The sequence below is a fragment of the Crocuta crocuta genome, unplaced genomic scaffold (genome assembly GCF_008692635.1).
Source record: "Crocuta crocuta isolate KB4526 unplaced genomic scaffold, BGI_CrCroc_1.0 scaffold73, whole genome shotgun sequence".
In the NCBI taxonomy this organism is placed as follows: domain Eukaryota; kingdom Metazoa; phylum Chordata; class Mammalia; order Carnivora; family Hyaenidae; genus Crocuta; species Crocuta crocuta.
This window is the reverse complement of record NW_027529443.1, coordinates 7,191,157-7,213,988: the sequence shown is the minus strand read 5'-3', so window position 1 is coordinate 7,213,988 and position 22,832 is coordinate 7,191,157. Positions and strand designations below refer to the sequence as shown.

At 42.3% G+C, this 22,832-nt stretch overlaps 1 protein-coding gene across 1 annotated transcript in view; it reads right to left on the bottom strand.

The window, feature by feature from the left end:
• Positions 1 to 22,832, bottom strand: part of DNAH3 (dynein axonemal heavy chain 3) — a 165,782-nt gene that overhangs the window by 79,392 nt on the left and 63,558 nt on the right. Inside the window, exons 24-36 of the mRNA XM_077760528.1 lie at positions 22,171 to 22,372; positions 20,926 to 21,018; positions 18,783 to 18,893; positions 14,867 to 14,981; positions 12,084 to 12,282; positions 10,510 to 10,618; positions 10,169 to 10,282; positions 9,264 to 9,440; positions 7,190 to 7,281; positions 5,630 to 5,849; positions 4,703 to 4,837; positions 2,674 to 2,785; positions 635 to 876 (exon numbers count right to left, since the gene is read on the bottom strand). Of these exons, the coding sequence (XP_077616654.1) occupies positions 635 to 876; positions 2,674 to 2,785; positions 4,703 to 4,837; positions 5,630 to 5,849; positions 7,190 to 7,281; positions 9,264 to 9,440; positions 10,169 to 10,282; positions 10,510 to 10,618; positions 12,084 to 12,282; positions 14,867 to 14,981; positions 18,783 to 18,893; positions 20,926 to 21,018; positions 22,171 to 22,372 (1,921 nt within the window). The remainder of the gene's footprint in view (positions 1 to 634; positions 877 to 2,673; positions 2,786 to 4,702; positions 4,838 to 5,629; positions 5,850 to 7,189; positions 7,282 to 9,263; positions 9,441 to 10,168; positions 10,283 to 10,509; positions 10,619 to 12,083; positions 12,283 to 14,866; positions 14,982 to 18,782; positions 18,894 to 20,925; positions 21,019 to 22,170; positions 22,373 to 22,832) is intronic.

Sequence of the window (22,832 nt, the reverse complement as noted above, 5' to 3'; positions counted from 1 at the left end):
AGAGAGAGAGAGAGAGAGAGAGAGAGAGAGAGAGAGAGAGAGAGAGAGAGGCAGGCAGGCCAAGGAGGAATGAGCCCCCAGACACTGAGTAAGGAAGCCACCTTGGTTGTGGATCCTCCAGCCATGGCTGCCCTAGCTGACACCACAATGATTAGCTGAACCCAGTTGACTCCTTCCAAAATTTCTAATCCACAGTATCATGAGCAAAGTAAATGTTTTAGGTCTTTAACTATATCGTAATGGATAACCAAACACATTCCATGTATCAGGATTATGTTTGTGCTATCTTACTTAATTGACAATATCCCTATTTTATTACTACCTTTTTACAAATGAGGAAATTGAGATTCAGAGAAGTTATGTGACTTTCCCAGTATAAAAGCTCAGTTGTAGAGCTAGTGGTCCAATATGATGTCAACACCAAGGCTTTTAGCCATGATGCAACATTATCCCTAAACACACAGAGCTTACCCACTACAAGTATAAATAAAAGCATAATTCATAAACTTACTTTCTTGTGGGGCATTTATTCTTAGTGTAATAGATGTATGCATTATGTAGTTTTGGTCAATTACTCACTTGAAGAGAATTCATAAACTACCTACAAAAAAGTGATATGAGAGTTAGTAGGTACCTTTTTATTGTCATCCAGAACTGTGTTCATATTTTCGATCCAAACAGCATCTACTGGCCCATCAAATATAATCCACTTGCGTTCATCAGACATTGAAGACGCTTGTTCCCGGAAAGTATTGGCGAGGACACCATCTGTCCATTCATGGCTCACTTGATCAAAGCACCCATAGAGCTGCCCCATGGTGATGGCCTTGGGGTTGATGATCATATACTCCACAGCAAATTCTTCCATCTGTTGGGCTGGGCAAGAAGGTCCAATATGAGTTACAAAGGGTCTGGAGAGACCAGAACATTAGACAAGAGATAATGTCATCTCAAAGACCAACCAAACTTTATGAATATGCCATCCAAGCAGAGTTCTTATCTGCACTCAATCCTTATAAAGATTAGGATATCTGGATGGGCAATGGCTTAAATTATTAGGTTATTATGCCCATTAGTTTCTCACCAAAGTTTCTACGGAGTCTCATTTCAAACACGGCATATGTGCTGATCAGATATAAAGAAATCTGCTTGGGCCTAAATGAACTCGAGCAGTAAGGAAGAGAGGGCCACAATTATCAAGTGTCTTTATATACCTGGCTCTCATAGCTACCCTAAGAACCTTGGCTTTGACTTGAAATGAAGGAACAGCAGACATGTAAACGATTCTGGAAAACATCGACTACTTTTCTTTTCTCTATCTGAAGGTCTAGTTTAGCCCTAATACCTCTTCTTTAGCTGCTCAGCAAGTGTCCCCTGAGAAATTCACACCATAAGGGTACTAACTTGAATACACAAGCTGATAGATGGCACATCAGATAAATTCAGTAACAGAAAATAATCACACTTTTATATGATCCTTCAAAGTAAGGAAAAGTTGGAACACTTGAGCCACAAGCTAAATTAAGTACCATTTCTGCAGAATCCCAAGGCAAAAATGATAGGGTCACCTCTGTTCTCATTTAGTTTCCTAGACTGTCTTCAAATGACCAAAATATGAAGTTTAAAATGCCCTAATTAGCTACTAGGGCCAAGTTAGTCCCCAAAACAAAAGCCTCAAAAATCCAACAGCAACTCAATCATCAAATATTATTAGAAAAAATACATTAGGGTCACCTGGGTGGCTCAGTCATTTAAGTGGCTGACTCTTGATTTCAGCTAGGGTCATGAGGGCTCTGGGCTGACAGTGCAGAGCCTGCTTAGGGTCCCCTCTCTCCTTCTCTGTGCCCCTCTCCAGTTCATACTCTCTGTCTCTGTCTCTCCCAAATAAACATAAAAAATTTTTTTGAAAAAAGAAAAAACATGTTAAAATGAAGTACTGGAAGGAACTGTGTAAATACAAGGCAATGCTTTTCAAAACCACAGGCTTACATTTTATAAAAGAAAAAAACCCAAAACTCTTTCTCTGGCAATAAACATAGCTTTCATTTGTTGAGCAGAGCTACGCTGGGTTACTTTCCTGCATAATCTCATTGAATTTGCACAACAATCCAATGTTACAGCTGAGAAAACAGAGGCTAAGAGAAGTTTAGTCACTGGTCCAAGGTCTGGGTCTGATTCAAAAGTCTGAGGTCTTATGTCCTACATTAAATGAAAGGAAGTAGGCAAAGAAGGGAAGGAGGGAGGGAAGGAAAGAAGGAAGGTAGTAAGGTAGGTAGGAGAAAAAAGGGGAAAGGGAAGCAAAGGAAAAAAGGGATAAAAGGAAAAAAGGAGAAGAAAAGAAACCATGCAATAATTGGCTTTTTAAAATAATTTGTTTAGGACAGTGGTAGGAGTTTCTCTCGCACTGGGAACCTTTGGAGAAGCCACTATTCAGCATTTGAGAAATCTGAGAAAATTCCTGCACTTAATGACAGGCACGTAAAAATCCTGTTAGAAGCTCCCACAACCCCCCTTTATTTTCTGCCTGCAGACATCTGTGTGCCATGTTCTATTTCTGGCTCTGATGTCACAATCCAGGGATGGCAAAACTAATAGCCTGGCATTATCTCCATGGAGCCAGCCAACTGACTGTGAAGTTCTGTGCTCCTGGGAAGCCAGGGATGTGAGATTTACCTGCGTATAAATCACCCAGAGCTGCAGCCAACACTTTATAAGCACAGGTCTTGCCACCCATGGGGTCTCCGACAATCATATAGCCATGTCTTACCAGCATCATCTCGTAGATCTGGGAAGAGACATCATATAAACAGTTAATCATTGCAAACCTCCCAGAGCAGCAAGTCAGTCAGATGTCAGTGAGGGACAAAAGACTAAAAGGAGATTCCCGTAGTCACTTCTACCTCTGGTGAACCGTGGTCCTTTTTATGATCTATAGTTTAAATATCTTTGGGATAAATATATGTGTGTGCCTCATATATTTAAGGAATGGGACCTACTATTTGCTTACCTATGGGTTAAGCATCAAGTTAGTGACTTACCCAAATTATTTCATTTAATGCACTTGGGGATCATTTACCAGCTTCTAGTGGTAGGAATTCTGAGCCCCAGAGAGGTTCCGTAACTTACCCACACTCATCAGTGGTAGAGCCAGGATTTGGACACATGGCTGTCTAATTTTTTTTTTAACATTTGTTTATTTTTGAGACACAGAGAGACACAGAGCACACAAGCAGTGGGAGGGGCAGAGGGAGAGGGAGACACAGGACCTGAAGCAGGCTCCAGGCTCTAAGCTGTCAGCACAGAGCCCCACATGGGGCTTGAACCCACAAACTGTAAGATCATGACCTGAGCCGAAGTAAGATGCTTAACCCACTGAGCCACCCAGACGCCCTATGGAGGTCTAATTTTAATGCCTCAATTTTTTTTCATTAGGCCATTTCTATTTGCTTCTATTTTTTAATTTTTTGATGTTTATTTATTTTAAGAGAGAGAGGGGGGCACCTGGGTGGCTCAATTGGTTAAAGGTCCTACTTCGGCTCAGGTCATGATCTCAAGGCTCATGAGTTCAAGCCCCGCATTGGGCTCTGTGCTGACAGCTCCAAGCCTGGAGCTTGTTTCAGATTCTGTGCATCTCTCTCTCTGCCTCTCCCCTGCTCATGCTCTATCTCTCTCTTTCAGGAATAAACAAACATTTTTAAAAATTTTTTTAAAAAAGGAGAGAGAGAGAGAGAGAGAGAGTGTGTGTGTGTGTGTGTGTGTGTGTGTGTGTGTGAGCTGGGGAGGGGGAGAGAGAGGGGGAAAGAGAGAATCCCAAGCAGGCTCCTCGCTGTCAGTGCAGAGCCTGACTCGGTGCTTGATCTCATGAACCATACCGTGAGATCAGGACCTGAGATGAAATCAAGAGTCTGATGCTCAACCAACTGAGCCACCCAAGCACTCCTCTGTTTGCTTTTAAAGGGGAAAAGGAAACAGTGGTCACTTTAGCACATTGCACTTAAATTAGAAACTTCTTTTTTGGAGGCCTAAATGCAGTTCTGACTTAATTAGAACTCTCAACAGATAAAAGGTATTTTCTAAGCCAAGCCCATGCCGTAAAATATAAATGATCTTCCTTGTAATTGATCCCAGGGTTCCAGGGTGGTTCTTTACCAGCACAATTTAAAGTTAATCCGGAGACCTTTACTGAAGCCATTTGGAGAGCAATGCTCCTTTTCCTTCTGGGCTTGAACCTGGGACAATCTACGTCTGAGGCTGCTGGGAACCCAACTGAGAGTGAAGTTTTAACTCAGAGACAGAGTCCAGAAATGAAGAGAAAGTTTCCTGGATCCTGCTGTGCCTGAGGCCAACACACAACTGGCTCCTCAACTTAGGTAAGTGAATAGGCTCCCTTCTGTTGACTAAGGCAGTTTGAGTTGGGTTCTACCACTGAAATCTGACAAAGTCCTGACTAGTTCAAGCCCAGTGCCCGCAAAGGTTTAGTTTCGTCTCCAAAATTTAAAAAAAAAAGAACCCCAAGGAAGATGGTCAGAGGAAAAACATTGCATTTTAACTTTAACTCCTGGAAATGAGACCTGAAGGCACTTCCATTTCTATTCTGGCATCTCTGATTGCCATCACTCTGTTCCAATAAACCATAATTCTAATTCCTGACTTCAGTGAATAGTAAAACATGTACACTCTCATACAGATACAGGGAACCAACCTGGATAATCTTCCCAATAAACCAAGGTACCGGCTGGAGTTTCATCTTTTTGATGTTCTCATTCAGCACTTCCATAAAAACTTCATAGTCTGGCTTTGGAAGAACAACTCCAGGAAACAAATCTGATATAATTCCCTGTTAACAAGAATTCGAGAGAAGATGAAAAGGGTGAATTGTCAGGGGTTTTCTAAATATTTTCCTTGACATTTTCTGAAAATGAGATTCACAGACAGAAGTCTTTGTAAAATTCCAAACCTCAATTTTCTATGCCAAAACTCATCCAGTTACAAATTCCAACACTATCTGTAAAATATGATTTCCCTCCCAAATAATTTTTAGGCCTCAAATATTGAATAAGCCTGTATTATCTTCCAGTTATTATATTAGGAATGAAGAAGATAGTCAATTTCTGTCTTTATGGAGCTCACAGCTTGATAAGGAGGAGAGGCATTAGAATAATTACAAAAGAAAACTATGTTTGGTTAAAAAAAAAAAAAGTACCCCAAACCAATGGCAGATATTATTCTATCAGTGAAACCGTTTTTATTAAAGTAAAAAACTAGGGGTGCCTGTGTGGCTCAGTCAGTTGGGCATCCAACTTGGGCTAAGGTCATGATCTCAAGGTTCATGAGTTTGAGCCCCATGTTGGGATCTGTGCTACCAGCTCTGAGCCTGGAGCCTGCTTGGGATTCTGTGTCTTTCTCTCTCTCTAACCCTCCCACTACCTCACAAAAACAAATAATAAAAACATTAAAAATCTTTTAAATCAAGAACTAGATAGGGATAGTGCTATCACATTATCTAACATTTGGGTGAGGGTGTCTGGTGGTGGGGGTGCTGGCTGGAGATGGAGAGGGTGCCAGAGAAATAGTTCATCTTCAGAAACTGAGTCCCAGCACTTGGCCAAGGTCCCAAAGCACTGCATACCTGAAACAGAGGGACATCTTGAGCCAAGAACTTGGCCAGATTGACATCAAGCAAGGCCCGGAGCAACAGGACACTCTCATTCTCCTCAGGGTATTTGAGCTTCAAATTGCCAGCGGCAGTGAGCACAGACTTGACCGCGCGCATGCCGTAATCATAATGATGCTGTGAGGATAGCTGCTCTGAGCACAGGCGGTAGGTTGCAACAATCTTCTGGGCGAGACTAGGAGGGCAGAAACAGTTCTGCAGACCACGAGAGAGGACCAGCTTCTGCTCAGCAGACATTCCCAACATCCCTGTGCCCTGTCCTTCAGGAACCAGACCTGCTCATGGACTTGATAGAGAAGCCCCATCATTTAAAGTCCTTTAAACAGTTACCATGATGAGGTAAGGAAGTGTTTTCTTTCAAAGTTAGGAGGAAAAAGAGCAAGCACACACATGTATATAAAACCTACTATACAAGAAATTGTATGGGTATATGTTTTTTTTTATGTATATACATGAATGTATGAGCACACACACATACACACACATGCACAAACAACATTTTGCAAGAAATGATCAAGCTATCAACAATGTTAATCCCTGGAGAATGGGACTCAGGGTCACTCAGAAGAAACTTGCTTTTTTCACTTCTATAACATAACTATTTTTTTCCATATTCATGCTTTATTTTTTTAAATGTCTTATTTATTTCTGAGAGAGAGAGACAGCATGAACAAGGGAAGGTCAGAGAGAGAGGGAGACAAAGAATCCGAAACAGCCTCCAGGCTCTGAGCTGGCTGTCAGCACAGAGCCTGACGTAGGGCTCGAACCCATGAACCGTCAGATCATGACCTGAGCCGAAGTTGGACACTCAACCGACTGAGCCACCCAGGCACCCCCATGCTTTACTTTTTAAAGTCAATAAATGGGGGTGCCTAGGTGGCTCAGTAAGTTAAGTGTCTGACTTCGGCTCAGGCCATGATCTCACAGTTTGTGAGTCTGAGCCCCATGTTGGCCTCTGTGCTGACAGCTCAGGGCCTGAAGTCTGCTTCAGATTTTGTGTCCCTTTCTCTCTGCCTCTCCCCCACTCTCATTCTGTGTGTGTGTGTGTGTGTGTGTGTGTGTGTGTGTGTTTCTCTTTCTCAAAAATAAAATAAACATTAAAAAAATTAGGTCAATAAATGTTATGCTGTTAACAATGTTAATTCTAAATTATATTAAAAATTTCCTCTTCGATCTTGGAATAACTTCATGTTTTAAAGTCTTGCCTTAAGCTGTGTGTGTGTGTGTGTGTGTGTGTGTGTGTGTGTGTGTGTGTGTGTAGACAGGGTTGGGATAAAGAGGAGATGAGTTGTTGATTTCTTTAAAGAAGTCCAGGTATGTATAAAGAGAGAGGAGGCGCTTTCTTGGGAATTTGGACAATTTCTTGGTCAGGACCAAAGCCAGGGTTACGTTGCTGTCAGATCAACCAGAGAGCTATATCTCTTTTCTTCCATTGGGCAACCTACCTTGAATCCACCACACAAAAGGCACTCTTTTGGGACCTTTAGAACCTACTGGAAAGTCAATAAAACATACCTTCTGGAGTCCAAAAACCCCATGGAATAGAGGGAGATTTCCCCAATGAGGGCATAATCTGGCACCATCATGGCAACTGTCCGGAATAGGGCCTAGAAAACAAATAGCCAAAAAAGAAAGAAAAGAAAAAAGAAAAGGAAAGAAATGGGTACTGAGAACCTGAACACATACAGGTTGGAGAAGGTATATTTACAGATACAAAGAGAAGCGGCAAAGTCATTCACACCGTTCCAGTGAAATCAAGGAAAGAAAAGAAGGATAGGTCGATGCCGAGGGACCATCTTTTTTGGGCAGAACCACTGCCCAGCTAACCTCCCCCCTGGCCCTGTCCATGTCCATGTTGTCACACTGGGTCCCTCAATGGTTATGTGGAAGGCCTTAGGTGCTGGTTCTAACACCACCTCATTCCCCTATGCCAGTTGAGCACTGTTCAGCTGTCAGACCCTTCCTGTGTTCAATAAGGACAGAAGAAGTGATTTAGGAATGTGGCACCAATATTTATCCTAAGAATCTTGACGTCAGACAGATACTGAGCTGAGTGCTTGCACTGCTGCCTACTGGCTGCAGGCAAGTAATGTAATCTCTCTAATTATTTCACCTCAAAATGGGCCAACAACTGTATTGGTCTCATGAGAACAAATGATATTATATGAGTGAAGTGCTTAGAAAGTTGTGTGGCACATAGTGAGTATTCAATAAATATCAGCTATTGTTACTACCTTAGATCTCACAGAAGTTCAGTTAGTTAGTTAGAAGTAGAGTCAGGACTAGAACCCAGGCTTCCTGACACTCCCCTGGTGATTCCTCTATACTACACTGTCTCATGAAAGCTGCTTATGCAGATTTGACAGGGTTGTTGGCTGGGAGGGGTGTGGCAGGGAGTGGGGAGATTACAATGATTGGGTGGTAAACATGAGAAATGCGGGTCCAAATTCTACTTTGGTGCTCACTGGCCTATGCTGGCCTAGAGGGGAGGAGCCATTGCTAACTACCTCCCTGACTCTTTTCCATTTGGGAGGCAGAGGGGAGAAGTGTCTGAATAAGATTGCAGAGCACTAATCAGATGCGTTTCTGGCACGTGAAGTACTCATGTGGGTTTGGCTGGTCTCTCTTGTGTCTTCTACTTGAGATGGAATTAATAATGTAGAAGAAAATCCATAAAGAAGCAGGCCTGAAAGTCTCTCTCTGGTCCCTCTTTTCACACAGTTGGGGTGCTAGGGTCCATTCCCGTAGAAGATCCAGCCTTCTTGGACTTTGAGTTTTTCCTCCCACGAGAGCAGGATCTAAAGCCTATTCCCTTGAAGATGGCCCGGTTGACTCTTTCCTTTCAGAGGCACCTGCCTTCTCCACTAGCAGCAAGACCAGTAGCTATTGCCATGGTTGCAACGTAGGCCAGGTCAGCAGTAGGCACTGGGGACATATATAATCTTGTCCTCTGCAGTTGATTGGAACAGCCTGTTTTGGTACAGACATCACTTTGGTTTAACTAGCCTGGTAATAAAAGGGAGCTCCATGTGGTTCAGCCTAGGTTTACCAAAGCCCTCTGTGTCTACCTTTAATGCTGTCTTATGAGATGTTTTCGTTNGTGTTTTTTTTTTTTTTTTTTTTTGCATTTACCCAGGATCACACAATCAGATTACATGAAAAAATCCAAATGTCTGGTTTTTACTGAAAAATGAGAAGTTCTGACAATTTCTGTTTGGCAACAGCAGGCTGAGGGTTAAGTAAGGGCTGCTCCCTCTAGAGGGGGCATTCATCAGAGTCCCTACCATGCCCAGCTGGTTCTTCTCATTGGCCCTCTAGAGACAACAGGAATAGTGACTCTTGTTCTACTGTTCATTGTCTTCTAATTGCCACTGTTCATTATGGATATATGCCCTTCCCCCATGAGACCTTATTGGGGTAATAGTTGGGTTCTGGGACCTAACTTACTATCATTGTTGCTCCACTTAATATTAACTCTCACAGCTGAACAATGTCACCCATTATTTACCTTCTCTATGAGATTCTCTGTTACCTCCAGAGGTTTCTACACCATAAAATACACCTAGAATTTATACATGCTCATGTTTACCTTGAGGTTATCTGGCAGCTCAGCCCTGCCTGCATACCCAGGGTTCATGGTGATGAAGACAGCACAGGTTGGGTTCAGAGAGAGCTCGGTGCCTTCAAAGATGAATGTCTTTAGCTTCCGGATAATGGCTTGTTGAATGCTGAGAATCTGCTGAGCCACCACAGATAGCACTTCTACCTAGGGTGAGAATAGCAGGCTTATGTGAGCTCCTGCTCTGACAGCCACCACCCGACTCTGCCAGAGTCCCCTTCACTTACCAGTGAAAAAACCTATTCACCTGAGAACCAGAGCTTCACCTTCAAAATCAGAAGCATGATTTGGGATATTGGTAAAGAAAAATGACGTGTGTGTGTGTGTGTTTTACTAGTTTCCACAGTATTTTCTCTCTGTTCCAGCACCTAGCATAATGCTTGACCCACAGTATGTATTCAGTGGTTATTGGTTCCCACGGCATGTTTACCTTTCCTGACCTAAATTCCCCACCCAAATAAAACTAATCACCCCTTCTCTTTTGTGATGCCTCTTTTGTACCACTACCACAGACTTCTATCATATTCTATGTGTTTCACTTAATTTTTATTTTCCTTTGCTAAATTCTAACACTCAGAGGGCAAAATCATTTCTTACTCATCTTTGTGTCATGAACAATTTCAGAGAATCTGACATATACCAGTTGCTCAATAAATTTTTTAATGAGGGAGTGAAGGAATGAATATTCTGAGGATCCACATGTATATAAAAGACACACTTTGTCTCCTTGGGACTGTTTTTGTTTAGTTCATTGAGTACTTACTCTGTGCAGTAGTCTTAGAGGGGACATAGGTCCCTATCACTGAGGATCTAAGAGCCCAGATAAAGGCCCATGCATGTCCAATCCCTGCTCTGTAGTCCCACTGCAGCATTACCTCAATCCTGTTGAACTCATCAAAGCAGGCCCATGCTCCGGCCTGGGCCAGTCCCTTGAAGAACTTCCCCATGGCTTTGTAATCCAGACCATCTGAGCAGTTGAAGACCACACACTAGAGAGGGAGAAAGTGGGCAGCATTAGAGGTGGGTTCCCTCATATCTGAATTACTCTGCACCATAAAACAGGGGTGTGGCTCCTCTCTTCCTGCTCCACTGAAGGAGCTGGGGCCCAACTCTGCCTCCCTCACCCTAAACCATCTTGAACTTAATGCCAACTTCACTGGACAGGAGTCCAGAGAGGGATAGGAAGAGAGGGTGAGAATAGACAGCATTTCCCTACCTGCTTGGCCAAAGCTTTGGCCAGATCTTTGGTGGTTTCTGTCTTGCCTGTGCCAGCTGGCCCCTCTGGGGCTCCCCCAAGGTTCAACTTCAAAGCCCCCATCAGTGTCCTAAGGGAAGAAAATAAGAATTTGGTGCCCAAGTCCTAAGAGACAGGGAAGAAACTGACTTTTGCTTTATTTTGCTTTGATTCATACAAATGGCTTTAAATTTTTTCCCTAATTATATGACCAGGATATCATCATTGTAAAAAATTCTGTTTTACTCAGTACTGTAATCTTAGAGCCTGGGTGGCACCCATAAACATTTGTTTGAATGAATGATTGAATGGATACACGAATACATACATAAATGAATCAAATAAAAGTAAAAAAAAATTCATAAACTCCACACACCAAAGATCACCACTGCTAATGGAGTGGTGAAAATAAATCTATTTCTCCCAACAGATTATGAACTCTTCAGTTCAGGACCTGTATTTGATTCAGTTTGATATAGTAGGGGCAAAATAAATGTTAGAAATTAATGATGTGTTAAGTGTGGCTCTACTGCCCCTTGTATGAGCTTCTACAGTTTCAGTTAACACACCATCTTATAATCATCTGAGTATACCTCTCCCCCCTGACCCCATTAGATTGAGGGTTTCTTGAGGTCATGCACGGGGCACAGGAGACTTTCAGCAATGACTACTGAATAGATGAAAAAAATGAATGAAGAACAAAAATCACAGAACACAGAAAACAGGTGTTTGAAGACTTTCAAAGGAGAAAATGCTCAGCAATTATCTTTTTAATTTAAAAAATTTCACTTTAAGGAATATACGAAATCAAAGAAAATCTAAATATCACAAAGTTGACACATTCCCAGAGTTCAGATTTCTAATGTTATGAATACCAAGGAAAGTGGCAAAGCACTTTGCTGAGCACAGAATGACTATGTCTCGCCATCAGACTGGTTGGCTGAGCTTGGAGACTCCTTCCCTGAATCCTTCCCCTGGCCCCTTTTGTATCTTTTACCCATGGAATCTCCAGGCACCATCTTGATTCCTGCCACTGGAGAGTTTTCTACTTAAATACTGTGGAACTTTTTTAAAGTTCATTATTGAGAAAGAGAGAGAGCATGCAGGGGAGGGGTACAGAGAGAGGGAAAGAGAGGGAGAGAGAGAACCCCAAGCAGGCTTCGCACTGTTAGTGCAGAGCCTGATATAGAGCCCCATCCCACAAACCATGAGATCATGACCTGAGCTGAAATCAAGAGTTGGATGTTCAACTGACTGAGTCACCCAGGCACCCCAGTACTGCAGCATTTTTAAGAACAGGCATCAACATTCTGCTTGTTGGTTTGGCCACATTAATTTGCATTAGGACTCCTACTGGGTTCTTATTTCTGGCCTAAGGCCTAATTCCCACACCCACTGTGGGACCATGATCATTAAAAGCAAAATTCTACAATCTGAGAATATGAAATATAGAGGGTAAAGGTCACACACTCAAGATGCTCCACACCTTCTTCTTCAGAAGGTTTTCCTTCTGGAATTCTATTCATCTTTCAGGTCTTGGGGGGCCCAGAGGTTACCTGTAGCAGCGGTCAGTGAGAGGTGTAATCACCAGCCGGGGGGAGTTCCCCAGGTATTCATAGCCATACAAGACTTCTGTGGTGATCATCTGCACCTGTACATCCTTTGAATCCCAGTAGTAACGCAGCTGGGAGATCCACTGGAAATCATTCAGATCACAGATATTATCCTCAGATAACTTGGCTACCACATCACGAGCTATTGGGATAGATGCAGACATGGAAACACACAGATGCAGAGCCATCAGCATACTCGTATGTCCAGAGACTGCTCAGGATGTCTGAGGACATTTTCCAGGCCACCCTTTACATTCCAAACAGTTTCAGGTTCAACTAGCATCCCTGCCCATCCCTAACCTACAGGCAGCAAAATCTTTCAGCAGCTGGACTTTGCTTCTCCCAAGAAGCCTGGCAGAGAACATGCTATGCTGTCTTCTCTCCGACAGTACAGGAGAGGCATTAAAAGTGTGTACTTTGACTGCCTGGACCCAAATTCTGGTTCTGCCATTAACCAACTACAGGACTTTGGGCAACTTACTCAACCTCTCTTGAGTTGGATAATCTGTAAAATGGGGATAACATAGTATCTACCCTCTAGGGTTAGTATAATGTTATTAGGAAGATTAACTGTATATACAGTTTATCCTTGAACAACGTGGGGTTGGGGTGCCTACCCACTGTACAGTCAAAAATCTGCATAAACTTTCGAATATTAATAATCTAATTACTAATAGCCTACTGTTGACTAGAAACCTTATAGAAAACAGTCAATTAACACATATTTTGTAAGTTATATGCATTATACACTGTATTCTTACAATAAAGCTAGAAGAATATTATTATGAAAATCATTAGGAAGAGAAAATACATTTACAGTACTGTATTGTATTTATTGAAAAAATTTGCTTGTATGTGGACCCATGCAGTTCAAACCCATGTTGCTCAAGGGTCAACTGTATATACAAACATGTATATACACACATATGTACACATACATGTGTACATATATAAATATATATCCAGGCATATATGCAGACACAGATAGATGAAAGAAAGAAAAAAAAAAAAAGAAAAGATCATGTAAATATTAGCTACGGTTATCATTCCTAAATCTCTCAGGGACTGACCCAGAGAGATTTGCAGTAAGTAGTAACCCCAAATGCTGTCAAATCCCCAGTATGGGCCTTTTGGCCTTGTTCCAGGCTTCTAGGATATCCTAGGAGAACACAATCAGCTTGGCTTGATGCAGTTGGCAAGGGAAGGGGTCCCCTGAACCCATAGTTAGATATAGTCTCTCCATCTGGGGGCCTGAGAAACCAGATGGGAGATACACTTCTGGGTTTCCTTCTTTCTCTCATAGGATTATGAGCCTAATTTAATTTTCTCACAGTAATGGGAGCCCTGAAGCTGAAGAATAAACAAAGGTTTATGAGAATCATTATTTTTTACAGAATGCGTGGATGAGGGCTATTGAGATCTCATAACTAGGACAGCAACCTGAATTTAGTATCTCAGAAACATCACTTTGCAAAGGGATGCTTCTGTAAGTCTACTGCCCCTCTGTGAAGAGAAGTCTTCCTCATGACAGTAAAATCCAAAACCCTCCAGAGAAGACTCCCTGAAGATTACACCAACAACTCTTACATCCTTCCTGAGGAATTTAATTCCCTCCAGGTTCTTCAGACAAACTACAGAGTAGTAGCAGGAACAGGGGTCTCCGTGAGAGACTCAAGAGGAAGATGAATCTCAAGGGGACTGGGTTGGGGATGCCTGTGTGATGCAGTGTGTGTGTGTGTGTGTGTGTGTGTGTGTGCGTGCATGTGTGCATGCCTGAGTGTTTATGTGCTTATGTGTGAACACAACCTCTCTGAGGAACCCTGTGCAGTAACCACATGTGCTCTTATTACTCGTACCAGATGAAGTTCACATTCTCCCATCTCTCTCCCTGATTTCATGCTTGTCTATCCAAGCGAAATTAGATAGAAATGAGCATCAACCTTAAGGAGAACAAGATGCCACAAAATGCCAGTAGGAAGCTGGGTGTATGAACAAGACAGACACTGTTTCCAGGCAACCAGCTAGTCCAGCCCTAGATTCCTTGGCGGTGATGGAGTGAGGGTGAGGGGGTGGTTTGTTTTATATAAAGACCCCAGTTCTTTCTTCTCCTCCTCTCCTTTTTTTTCTTTTTTTTAAAGGAAGTTCTGGAAGGCATTATCTCTTACCCGTTCTCTCCCTGCATACACTGCCCATTTCCAGTCTCTTGGGTTTGGAATCAGACAGACACAGAATTACCATTAAATCAATTACATCATATTACAAAACAGCTTCTGCTACTTAGTAGCTGTATGCCTCTCTGGTGAGTTATTTAACTCTCTAAGCCTCAGATTCTTAATCTGTGAAGTGTGTATAAAAATGAGATAATATACGTCAAGCACTGAGCACAAAACCTTGCACCTGGTGGGTGTTCAAAAATATTAGGTATGGTCAGCCTCAAGAAATTGTTCCAAGTTGGTGAATCTTAGAGATGGCTTTGGCCATCACGGTCTCAGGGAGAGCCCTGCTTAGAGGTTCCCTGGAAATAAGGGGTGGCGACGGGAGGGGAAAATGAGCTGGAGATTCACAGAAGCCCTGACTTCTTACCCCCTCACCTTACTCACAGTTGGAGAAGCCTCTCCCTAACAGGAAAGGAGACCCTGAATCACTCCATCCAGTAAAATGGAGAGCAGTAACCGTGGCTGCTACTCCTGGACAGTCAGCAATGCCAGGGAAGCCTCCTTGCTCACCGTGGACATCGATGACTGTGAGGGCCCCAAGGGTGAGTCGAGCCCCGCTGCTCAGCTTCCCTCGAACCAGCTGGACAATCTGTGCGATCTGATGGTTGCTCTTTTTCAGAAAATCCTGGCAGGGGCAGAGGAGGAGACATCTGGTTAAGGTGGATTCTCCTCTGTAACGCCCTCTTGGGGAATGGCACCATCCATCAGCCTATGGCCCAAGCCATCCCTCCAGTAACCTTTCCTTAATTAAGCTCGAGGCAAATTTCAAATGCATTATGCTAACTGAAAGAAGTCAAATTGGAAATGCCAGATACTTTGATTTTATTGTTAGGATATTGTGGAAAAGACAAAATACAGGAGCAGACAACAGCTTGGTAGTTGCCAGAGGCATGGAAGAGGGAAGGAATTGCTACAAAGGGAGTGAGGGTACTTTTGGGTGGCATGCAACTGTTCTATATCTTGACTGTGATGATGGTTACACAACTGTATGTGTTGAAACTCAGAAATGTACAGTAAAAAGGGTGAATTTTACTGTATATAAATTATGCAGTAAATCAGATTTAACAAAAAAATTTGAAACTTTTTCAGATTAAAGGAGACATGGGAGATGTTAAAAGTAAATGTATATAAACCATGATCCTGGAACAGATCCTGAATCAGACAAAAACATATAAGTGGGACAAATGGCTACATTTATATTAGCCAGTTTAAAAGGTCTATAGATTAGGGGTGCCTTGGTGGCTCAGTTGGTTGGACATCCGACTCTTGGTTTTGGTTCAGGTCATAATCTTGTGGTCCTGGGGATCGAGCCCTGGATCAAGCTCTGTACTGACAGTGTAAAGCCTTCTTGGGATTCTCTCTCTCCCTCTCTCTGCCCCTCTTCTGCTTACATTCTCTCTCTCAAAAAATAAGCAAACAATAAATCATAAAATAAAAAAATAAATAAAAGGTCTATGGATTAGATAAGAATGCATCTTGCATCAATGTTGGTTTCCTGATTTGGATAATACTGTGTCTATTTAAGATGTTAATATTGGAATCTGGATATGAGAACTCTTTGAATTATTTTTGCAATATTATTTGTAAGTCTGACATTACTTTGAAATAAAGATTTTTAAAAATAGAAATAAATTTTAAAGAGGAAAAAAGTGAGACCACCTTAGTTTCACATCTCACCTTCCCCACTTCTTAGCTATCCAGTTCTGGGCAAAATAGAGTAACCCACTGAGTCTCAGTCCCTTGTTCTGTTGAGTCTAGATAATTTCAGCTATCTCTTGGAGCTGTTTTGAAGATTAAATGAAATAGCGAAGCCCTTGGCACAGTCAATATAGCATCCAGTAAATACTGATGGTTGTTATTATTATTAATGAGGTACCAGACACACAGCAAAAAAAAAAAAGCCTTTAAAAATTTTTTTAATGTTTATTTAGTTTTGAGACAGAGAGACAGAGAGAGAGAGAGAGAGAGAGAGAGAGAAAGTAGAGAAGGAGTATAGAGAGGGAGAAATAGCATCTGAAGCAGGCTCCAGGCTCTGAGCTGTCAGCATAGAGCCAGATGCGGGGCTAGAACTCATGAACCGTGAGATCATGACCTGAGCTGAAGTCGGAAGCTTAACTGACTGAGCTGACCAGGCGCCCCTGAAGCAGGCTCCAGGCTTTGAGCTGTCAGCATAGAGCCAGATGCGGGGCTAGAACTCATGAACCGTGAGATCATGACCTGAGCTGAAGTCAGAAGGTTAACCGACTGAGCTGACCAGGCGCCCCACAAGAAAGCCTTTTCAATGCCTCCTCATTGCCCTTGCTGTGAGTCTGGAAATCTCTTGGCGATGCATCTTTTATCTTTTTTTTTTTTTTTTAAGATTTTATTTTTAAGTAATCTCTACACTCAATGTGGGGCTCAAACTCACAACCTCGAGATCATGGGTCCCATGCTCTGCCAACTGAGCCAGTCAGGCACTCCTCCCCACATCTTTCTTAACCACACTCATTCCTCAACTATTCTGGGCTAAAATGTCTTCAGTTTCTGGAATGCACCACATTTTTCATCTTCAGACTTTTGCACATTCAGCGCTCTCTCTCTCTTTCTCTCTCTGGAACACTTTTCTCCTGTCCTTTGCTTGGCTAATCTCTGTTTATATTTTAGGTCTCCTCTTAGACACCATTTTCCTGGGAAATCATCTCTAATCCTAACCTCTCTCTTCTCTCCTTCCTTCCCATGCTTCCTGGATCCCTGTGCTTTCCTTATCACATTCCTATTGAAGAGACTTTTTATCTCCCCCACAGACTGTAAATCCATGAAGACAGGGACCATGTCTCTCTCATTCACTTCTAATTCCTCTGCCTAGTAGCATCATTTCAGCACAGAGTAGATGTCAGACAAATAATTGTTAAAGGAACAGTGGATGGATAGATGGATGGATGGATGGGATCCTGTACCAACACATGCTTCCTTTAGGATGCTGAGCCACATCATTCGGCGTACATGTACTCCAGGACATTGATGTGAGATGGGAAGCAGTCTCCTTTTACACGTAGGAAAACTGGGACACAGAGATGCAGTCACAGAAATCAGAATTTTTTAGTGCTTCAAAAGTTTCAAATGAAATACATGAAAGCAGTCTGCAAGTATAAAGTATATTTGTAGGAATTATCAACCTGTAATCTGTAGAAATTTGAACCCTGGTCAAATACTAATGTTCTAATTTTAAGGTATAAAGCAAAATACAATAAATTGAAATATTTTCTGGTCTGTAGCCAATCATCGACAGGGGAATAATAGAAAGTCTGATGAGACAAGCATGGGAAACTATACCATAGTAAAAAAAAAAAAAAAAGTTGGGAATGGAGTTACATTCATTTGTTCAATAAATATTTAGCACCTACTATGTGCTCAGCATTGCAGTAACCCTTGGAGATACAACAGTGAACAAATCAGACATAGCCTCTGCCCTGTGGGATTCATAGCCTGGGCTCTAGTACTGACTCATTTGTTAGCATCTCATTTAACTCTCCCACAGCAGAGTATAATGTTATACTACAACATGGTATACACTACAACATGTGACACACTGTAGAGCCAAGAGACTGGGACTCAGGTTAAGTAACCTGCCCATGGTCACATGACTAACAAGGGAAAGTATAGGATCTGAACCCAAGCCCAGCCAGGTCTTTTTTTTTTTTTTTTTTAACATTTATTTATTTATTTTTTTAAAAGAGAAAGACAATGTACATGTGTGTGGTGGGGAGAGAGAGAGTTAGAGAGAGAGAATCACAAGTAGGCTCTGTGCTGTCAGTGCAGAGCCCAACACGGGGCTTGAAGCCATGAACCGTGACCTGATCTGAAATTAAGAGTTGGATGCTTAACTGACTGAGCCACCCAGGCACCCCCCAAGTCCATTCAGGTCTTGAGTTCTCAAGCACTGGCCTCAACAGAAGGAGTTAACTGGAAATATGCATGTCTGAATCTAAGGACAAGGCACCCTTGAGCATTCTTGATCTTAAAAGAAAGCTGAACAAAGAGCTGTAGGTGTGCTTGTGTTGAACTGCAGGTGGCAAGAAGTGGTAACAGTGGAGGAGAAGGGAAAAACAGGACCAGGTGGTATTTTGGCCCAGGAAGAAGAGGTCTCTGTTGATGAAAATTTTGCCCTGGAAGTAAAGACTGGTAAAAACTTAGAAGGTTATGGCCTAGAATTTTTGTCTGGGAAGGATCGTGATAGGTGTTACACTACAGAACTCCAGGACAGCCCCAATTCCAAGTTCTCCGTCCCACTGTCCCCATGAGAACTCTGGTTTCTCCGATGTCACAGTTGGATGCTGTGATTTTTCTCTTGTTGTTGTTTAGAAAATAGGGCTACTTTAAGTATATGTCATTCAAATCCTAATCGAGTTTGCATCTCCTCTACAAGCTTCATGACAGGCTCACTTACTGGTAGGGTCTTTTCAACCAGGGCTTGGGATACCTCCTTGGTCCAAAAGATGGAAGAGACACAGATAACCACCTGGCCAGGCCACTGCAAGACCCACTGATTACGAGGGACCTGGAAAGGTGTAACGGGGAAGGTGGTAGGGTCAGTTCATCTTGTGTGACTTAAACCAATGTCTGAAAAACATCCCCCACCACCTCACCCCCTCAACAAATACAAAATCCTTCTCTGCCCTCAGAAGCTACTAGGCTTTACATCTCTGGGATTACTGGATTCCTCTCTGAATTTTATGAGAGAGAAAAAAAAAAATCAACAATCTCATCAACTCGTTTTTTTTCCCTTAAGTTCCCAGTACAAGGATTTTACACAGTTATAATCAAGGTGCTGTTTAGAGAGCTTTCATACCTACTCTTTTTTTTAATTTTAATGTTTTTATTTATTTCTAGGAGAGAGAGAGAGAGAGACAGCATGAGCAGGGGAGGGTCAGAGAGAGAGGGAGTCACAGACTCTGAAACAGGCTCCAGGCTCTGAGCTGGCAGTCAGCACAGAGCCCGACGCGGGGATCGAACCCACGAACCATGAGATCATGACCTAAGCGAAAGTTGGACACTTAACCGACTAAGCCACCCAGGCGCCCCTCATACCTACTCTTTTTGATGGCTATATAATATTGCAGTGCTGTGTCAGTTTCCTTAGCCATACCCAGTACCCCCTTCAAACTTGTTTTTATTTTTTATTTTTTTTAAATGTTTTTTATTTATTTCTAGGAGAGAGAGAGAGAGACAGCGTGAGCAGGGGAGGGTCAGAGAGAGAGGGAGTCACAGACTGAAACAGGCTCCAGGCTCTGAGCTGGCAGTCAGCACAGAGCCCGACGCGGGGCTCGAACCCACGAACCGCAAGATCATGACCTATGCGAAAGTCGGACGCTTAACCGACTAAGCCACCCAGGCGCCCCCAAGCTTGTTTTTAAACTAGAGATCTTACAAATTAAGGCCAGAGGGCTGAATCTGGCCTTACTTCTGTTTCTGTAAATGAAGTTTTATTGTAACACAGCCACACCCATTGTTTACCTATCATCCAAGGCTGCTTTTGTGTGGCCCACAGAGCTGAAAACACTATAAAAACATTTACTTTACAGAAAATGTTTGCTGACTCTTGCTATATATAGATGCAATTGCATGAAATAATTTTATACAGGTAGCCATTTTTCCTTAACTTTTTATTTAAAATAAATCATAGGACAAAGGAATGGCCTTTCATTTACAATTTAATACTACCAACAGGGACAGCAGGGTTAGTACCCTGTGTTTAAAATTTTTTTTAATGTTTATTTATTTTTTGAGAGAGAGACAGAACATAAAGAAGGAAGGGGCAGAGAGAGAAGGAGACACAGAATATGAAGCAAGCTCCAGGCTCCAAGCTCCAAGCTGTCAGCACACAGCCCGATGTGGGGCTTGAACTCATGAACTGTGAGATCATGACCTGAGCTGAAGTTGGACGCTTAACCAACTGAGGCACCCAGGTGCCCCACTACCCAGTACTTTAGTGGGAAGGTGTTAATTGAATATTCTTTTATTTGATGGAAAGGGTCATGGGTGTGGGGCACTGAAAAGTAAGGAGAAAAGGCTCCCAAATCAAGGATCACAAACACCTTATCTGCCTACATTTAATCTTGCTAGGAGCTCGCTCAATAGTGACTGCCACCAGCTCTTTTTCTTTTGACTTTCTTTGGTCATACCTGCTTCCCCTAAAGCTTTGGGAGTTTAATGAGTTGTACTGTTCAGGGCTTGTATAATGGAAACTGAAAGCCTAGAAAGGGAAATACTTAATTGGAAGGTGCTCTAAAAAGACCTCCTACCATCAATTTGTCTCACAGAAAGGACTTGGGAGGGAGCAGCCAGAGGGTTCCAGCTAATGAAGCTGTCTTGTCCCAGCTGCTACTGTCTCATCAAAAATATGTACATCACCCCCAAGATTTACAAGGAAAGAAGTCAGAGGCACAGAGAGATCAGGTGTTACCCAGCAGGATTAGCATGGGTTTTGGTAGAAGACAGAGGGGTGGTTAGCACTGATCCATTTAACCCTCTTCCCAGAGTTATGGTTGCTGTACCAACACCTTGGCATGTATACCCCAATTCTCATTTACCTGGACATATGCTTCAATACCAAGTCTGATAACCTCCTGCATACTGGCAAGCATCATCTGCTCCACCTGCTGGAGCCACTTTTCCACCATGCCCTGTGGGGTGAGACAAAGAAGGAGTGAGTTAGCCAAGCCAAGAGGGAGGCATCATGGGCAAAACCCAAGCTTTCTCTCTGGACCAAGGCCGGAGGGAGGCCAAAGGTCTGACACCTTTTCAAGCCAATATTCTTTAATTATGTGTTTTATATTTATTTACTTATTTATATTTTTTATTCTAGGAAGTATGTATCACATAAAAGGGGAAGTGGGGGATTCTTGACACGCATTTCACATAATTTTCTGAAACAGACAACTTCCCAGGAAGCAAATGACACATTTATGTTTCAGTTCATAAAACAAATTGCTTATTTCTAACGAGCAGTTCTAATTCTTGCCTTACTCCAGTGGTTCCCAAACTTTGCTGTGCACTGGAGTCATTTGGAGATTCTTAAAAAATATGGACACCCGACTTAACACTCCCAGCTGTTTTGATTTGTTATGGGATGCAACCTGGGCATTTGCATTTTTTTAAAGCTCTATAGGTAATTCAAATATGCAGAAAATTATTCAGTTTTAGAATTTCAGGTAACTTCAGGCACCTGTGAGCTAGCTCACATCTATTTGGTAATGTGACTTGGTTATTACAGCTTATATGTGTGGCTGGCAAAAATGGTTAACAATGCCAGCCCAAGAGTGTTTGTCTATTTCTACTCTATGGTGCTGTCATATTCAGCAGAAGAGGGAGTAATTTGCATCTTACTTATTATACAAAGACACTTGTATCAAACCTGAGTAAAATGCATTAATTCCATAATGTTTTATTGACCTTTAAAGACATCTGCCCCAGAAAGCTGTCTGACCAGATCACTTTTAACTGGGCTCTGATCATGGAGATCTGAACAGCATCAGCTTTTGGGTCTGATGCCTGTTATTGCCTCCACATAAAGTTTGGTTGAAATCCTTCCATAAATTCAGTGCATCATGTGGATTACAATATAACCCTCATCTTAGAGGTGGGCAAATGGAGACTCGGAAAGATTAAGCAATTTCCCAAAGTTGCCCAGTCCTTAAGCTGTGGAACCTAGGTGTTCCATACCCAGGAAGTATGGAACTCAAGTCCAAGTGCTTAACCTATCAATATGCTCCCTGCCTCTTTCTGTATTGCTCTGTTATGGAGAAAAGAATGAAAATAAGTAAGAGGAGAGCTACTTTGGCTTGAGCTGGGTAGATTTTCTGTTTGAATGGAATGGTTTCTTTTTCTGAGCTGATCATGCCTACAATCTCCAGGCTGTCTGTAAACTCTAGCTTGGCAATTCCTTCGAAGCACTTCTTCAAGTGTGGTTGCACGCGGAGGGGGTCCTTGGTCTCTGACAAGATCTCCAGCAGCTCATCATTTGACAGGAAGAAGAACCTATTTCAAAGCAAAGGAGGATGGCAGACCTCTTTTGAGAACCTCTTTTCCCAAGAAGGTGATACTCCCCAACAGTATCTGCCCAAGTAGATGATACCCCATGAACACCAGATATGTTCTAGAGTCTTCTGTAAGGCATAGAGGGTAGAGACAATTTTGACTCAGAGCTGGACAAAGAATGAAAGCTGGTATATATGAGTTTAATATGGGTTAGGGGTGGGGTGCTACCTTTTGGAAGAAACCTGGATACAGCAGTGGTTCTCAGCTTTGCCTGCACTCTAGAATCACTTGCAGAGCTTGTAAAAACAAAGAAACAAACCCCCCAAAAAACCCCAAAAACTACAATGCCAAGGTTCCACTGCCTAGAGAGTCTAATATAATTGACTTGGGTTGGTTCTTGGGATTTATATTATTTAAAATTCCAGGTAATTCTAATACATAGTCAGTATAGAACTACTAT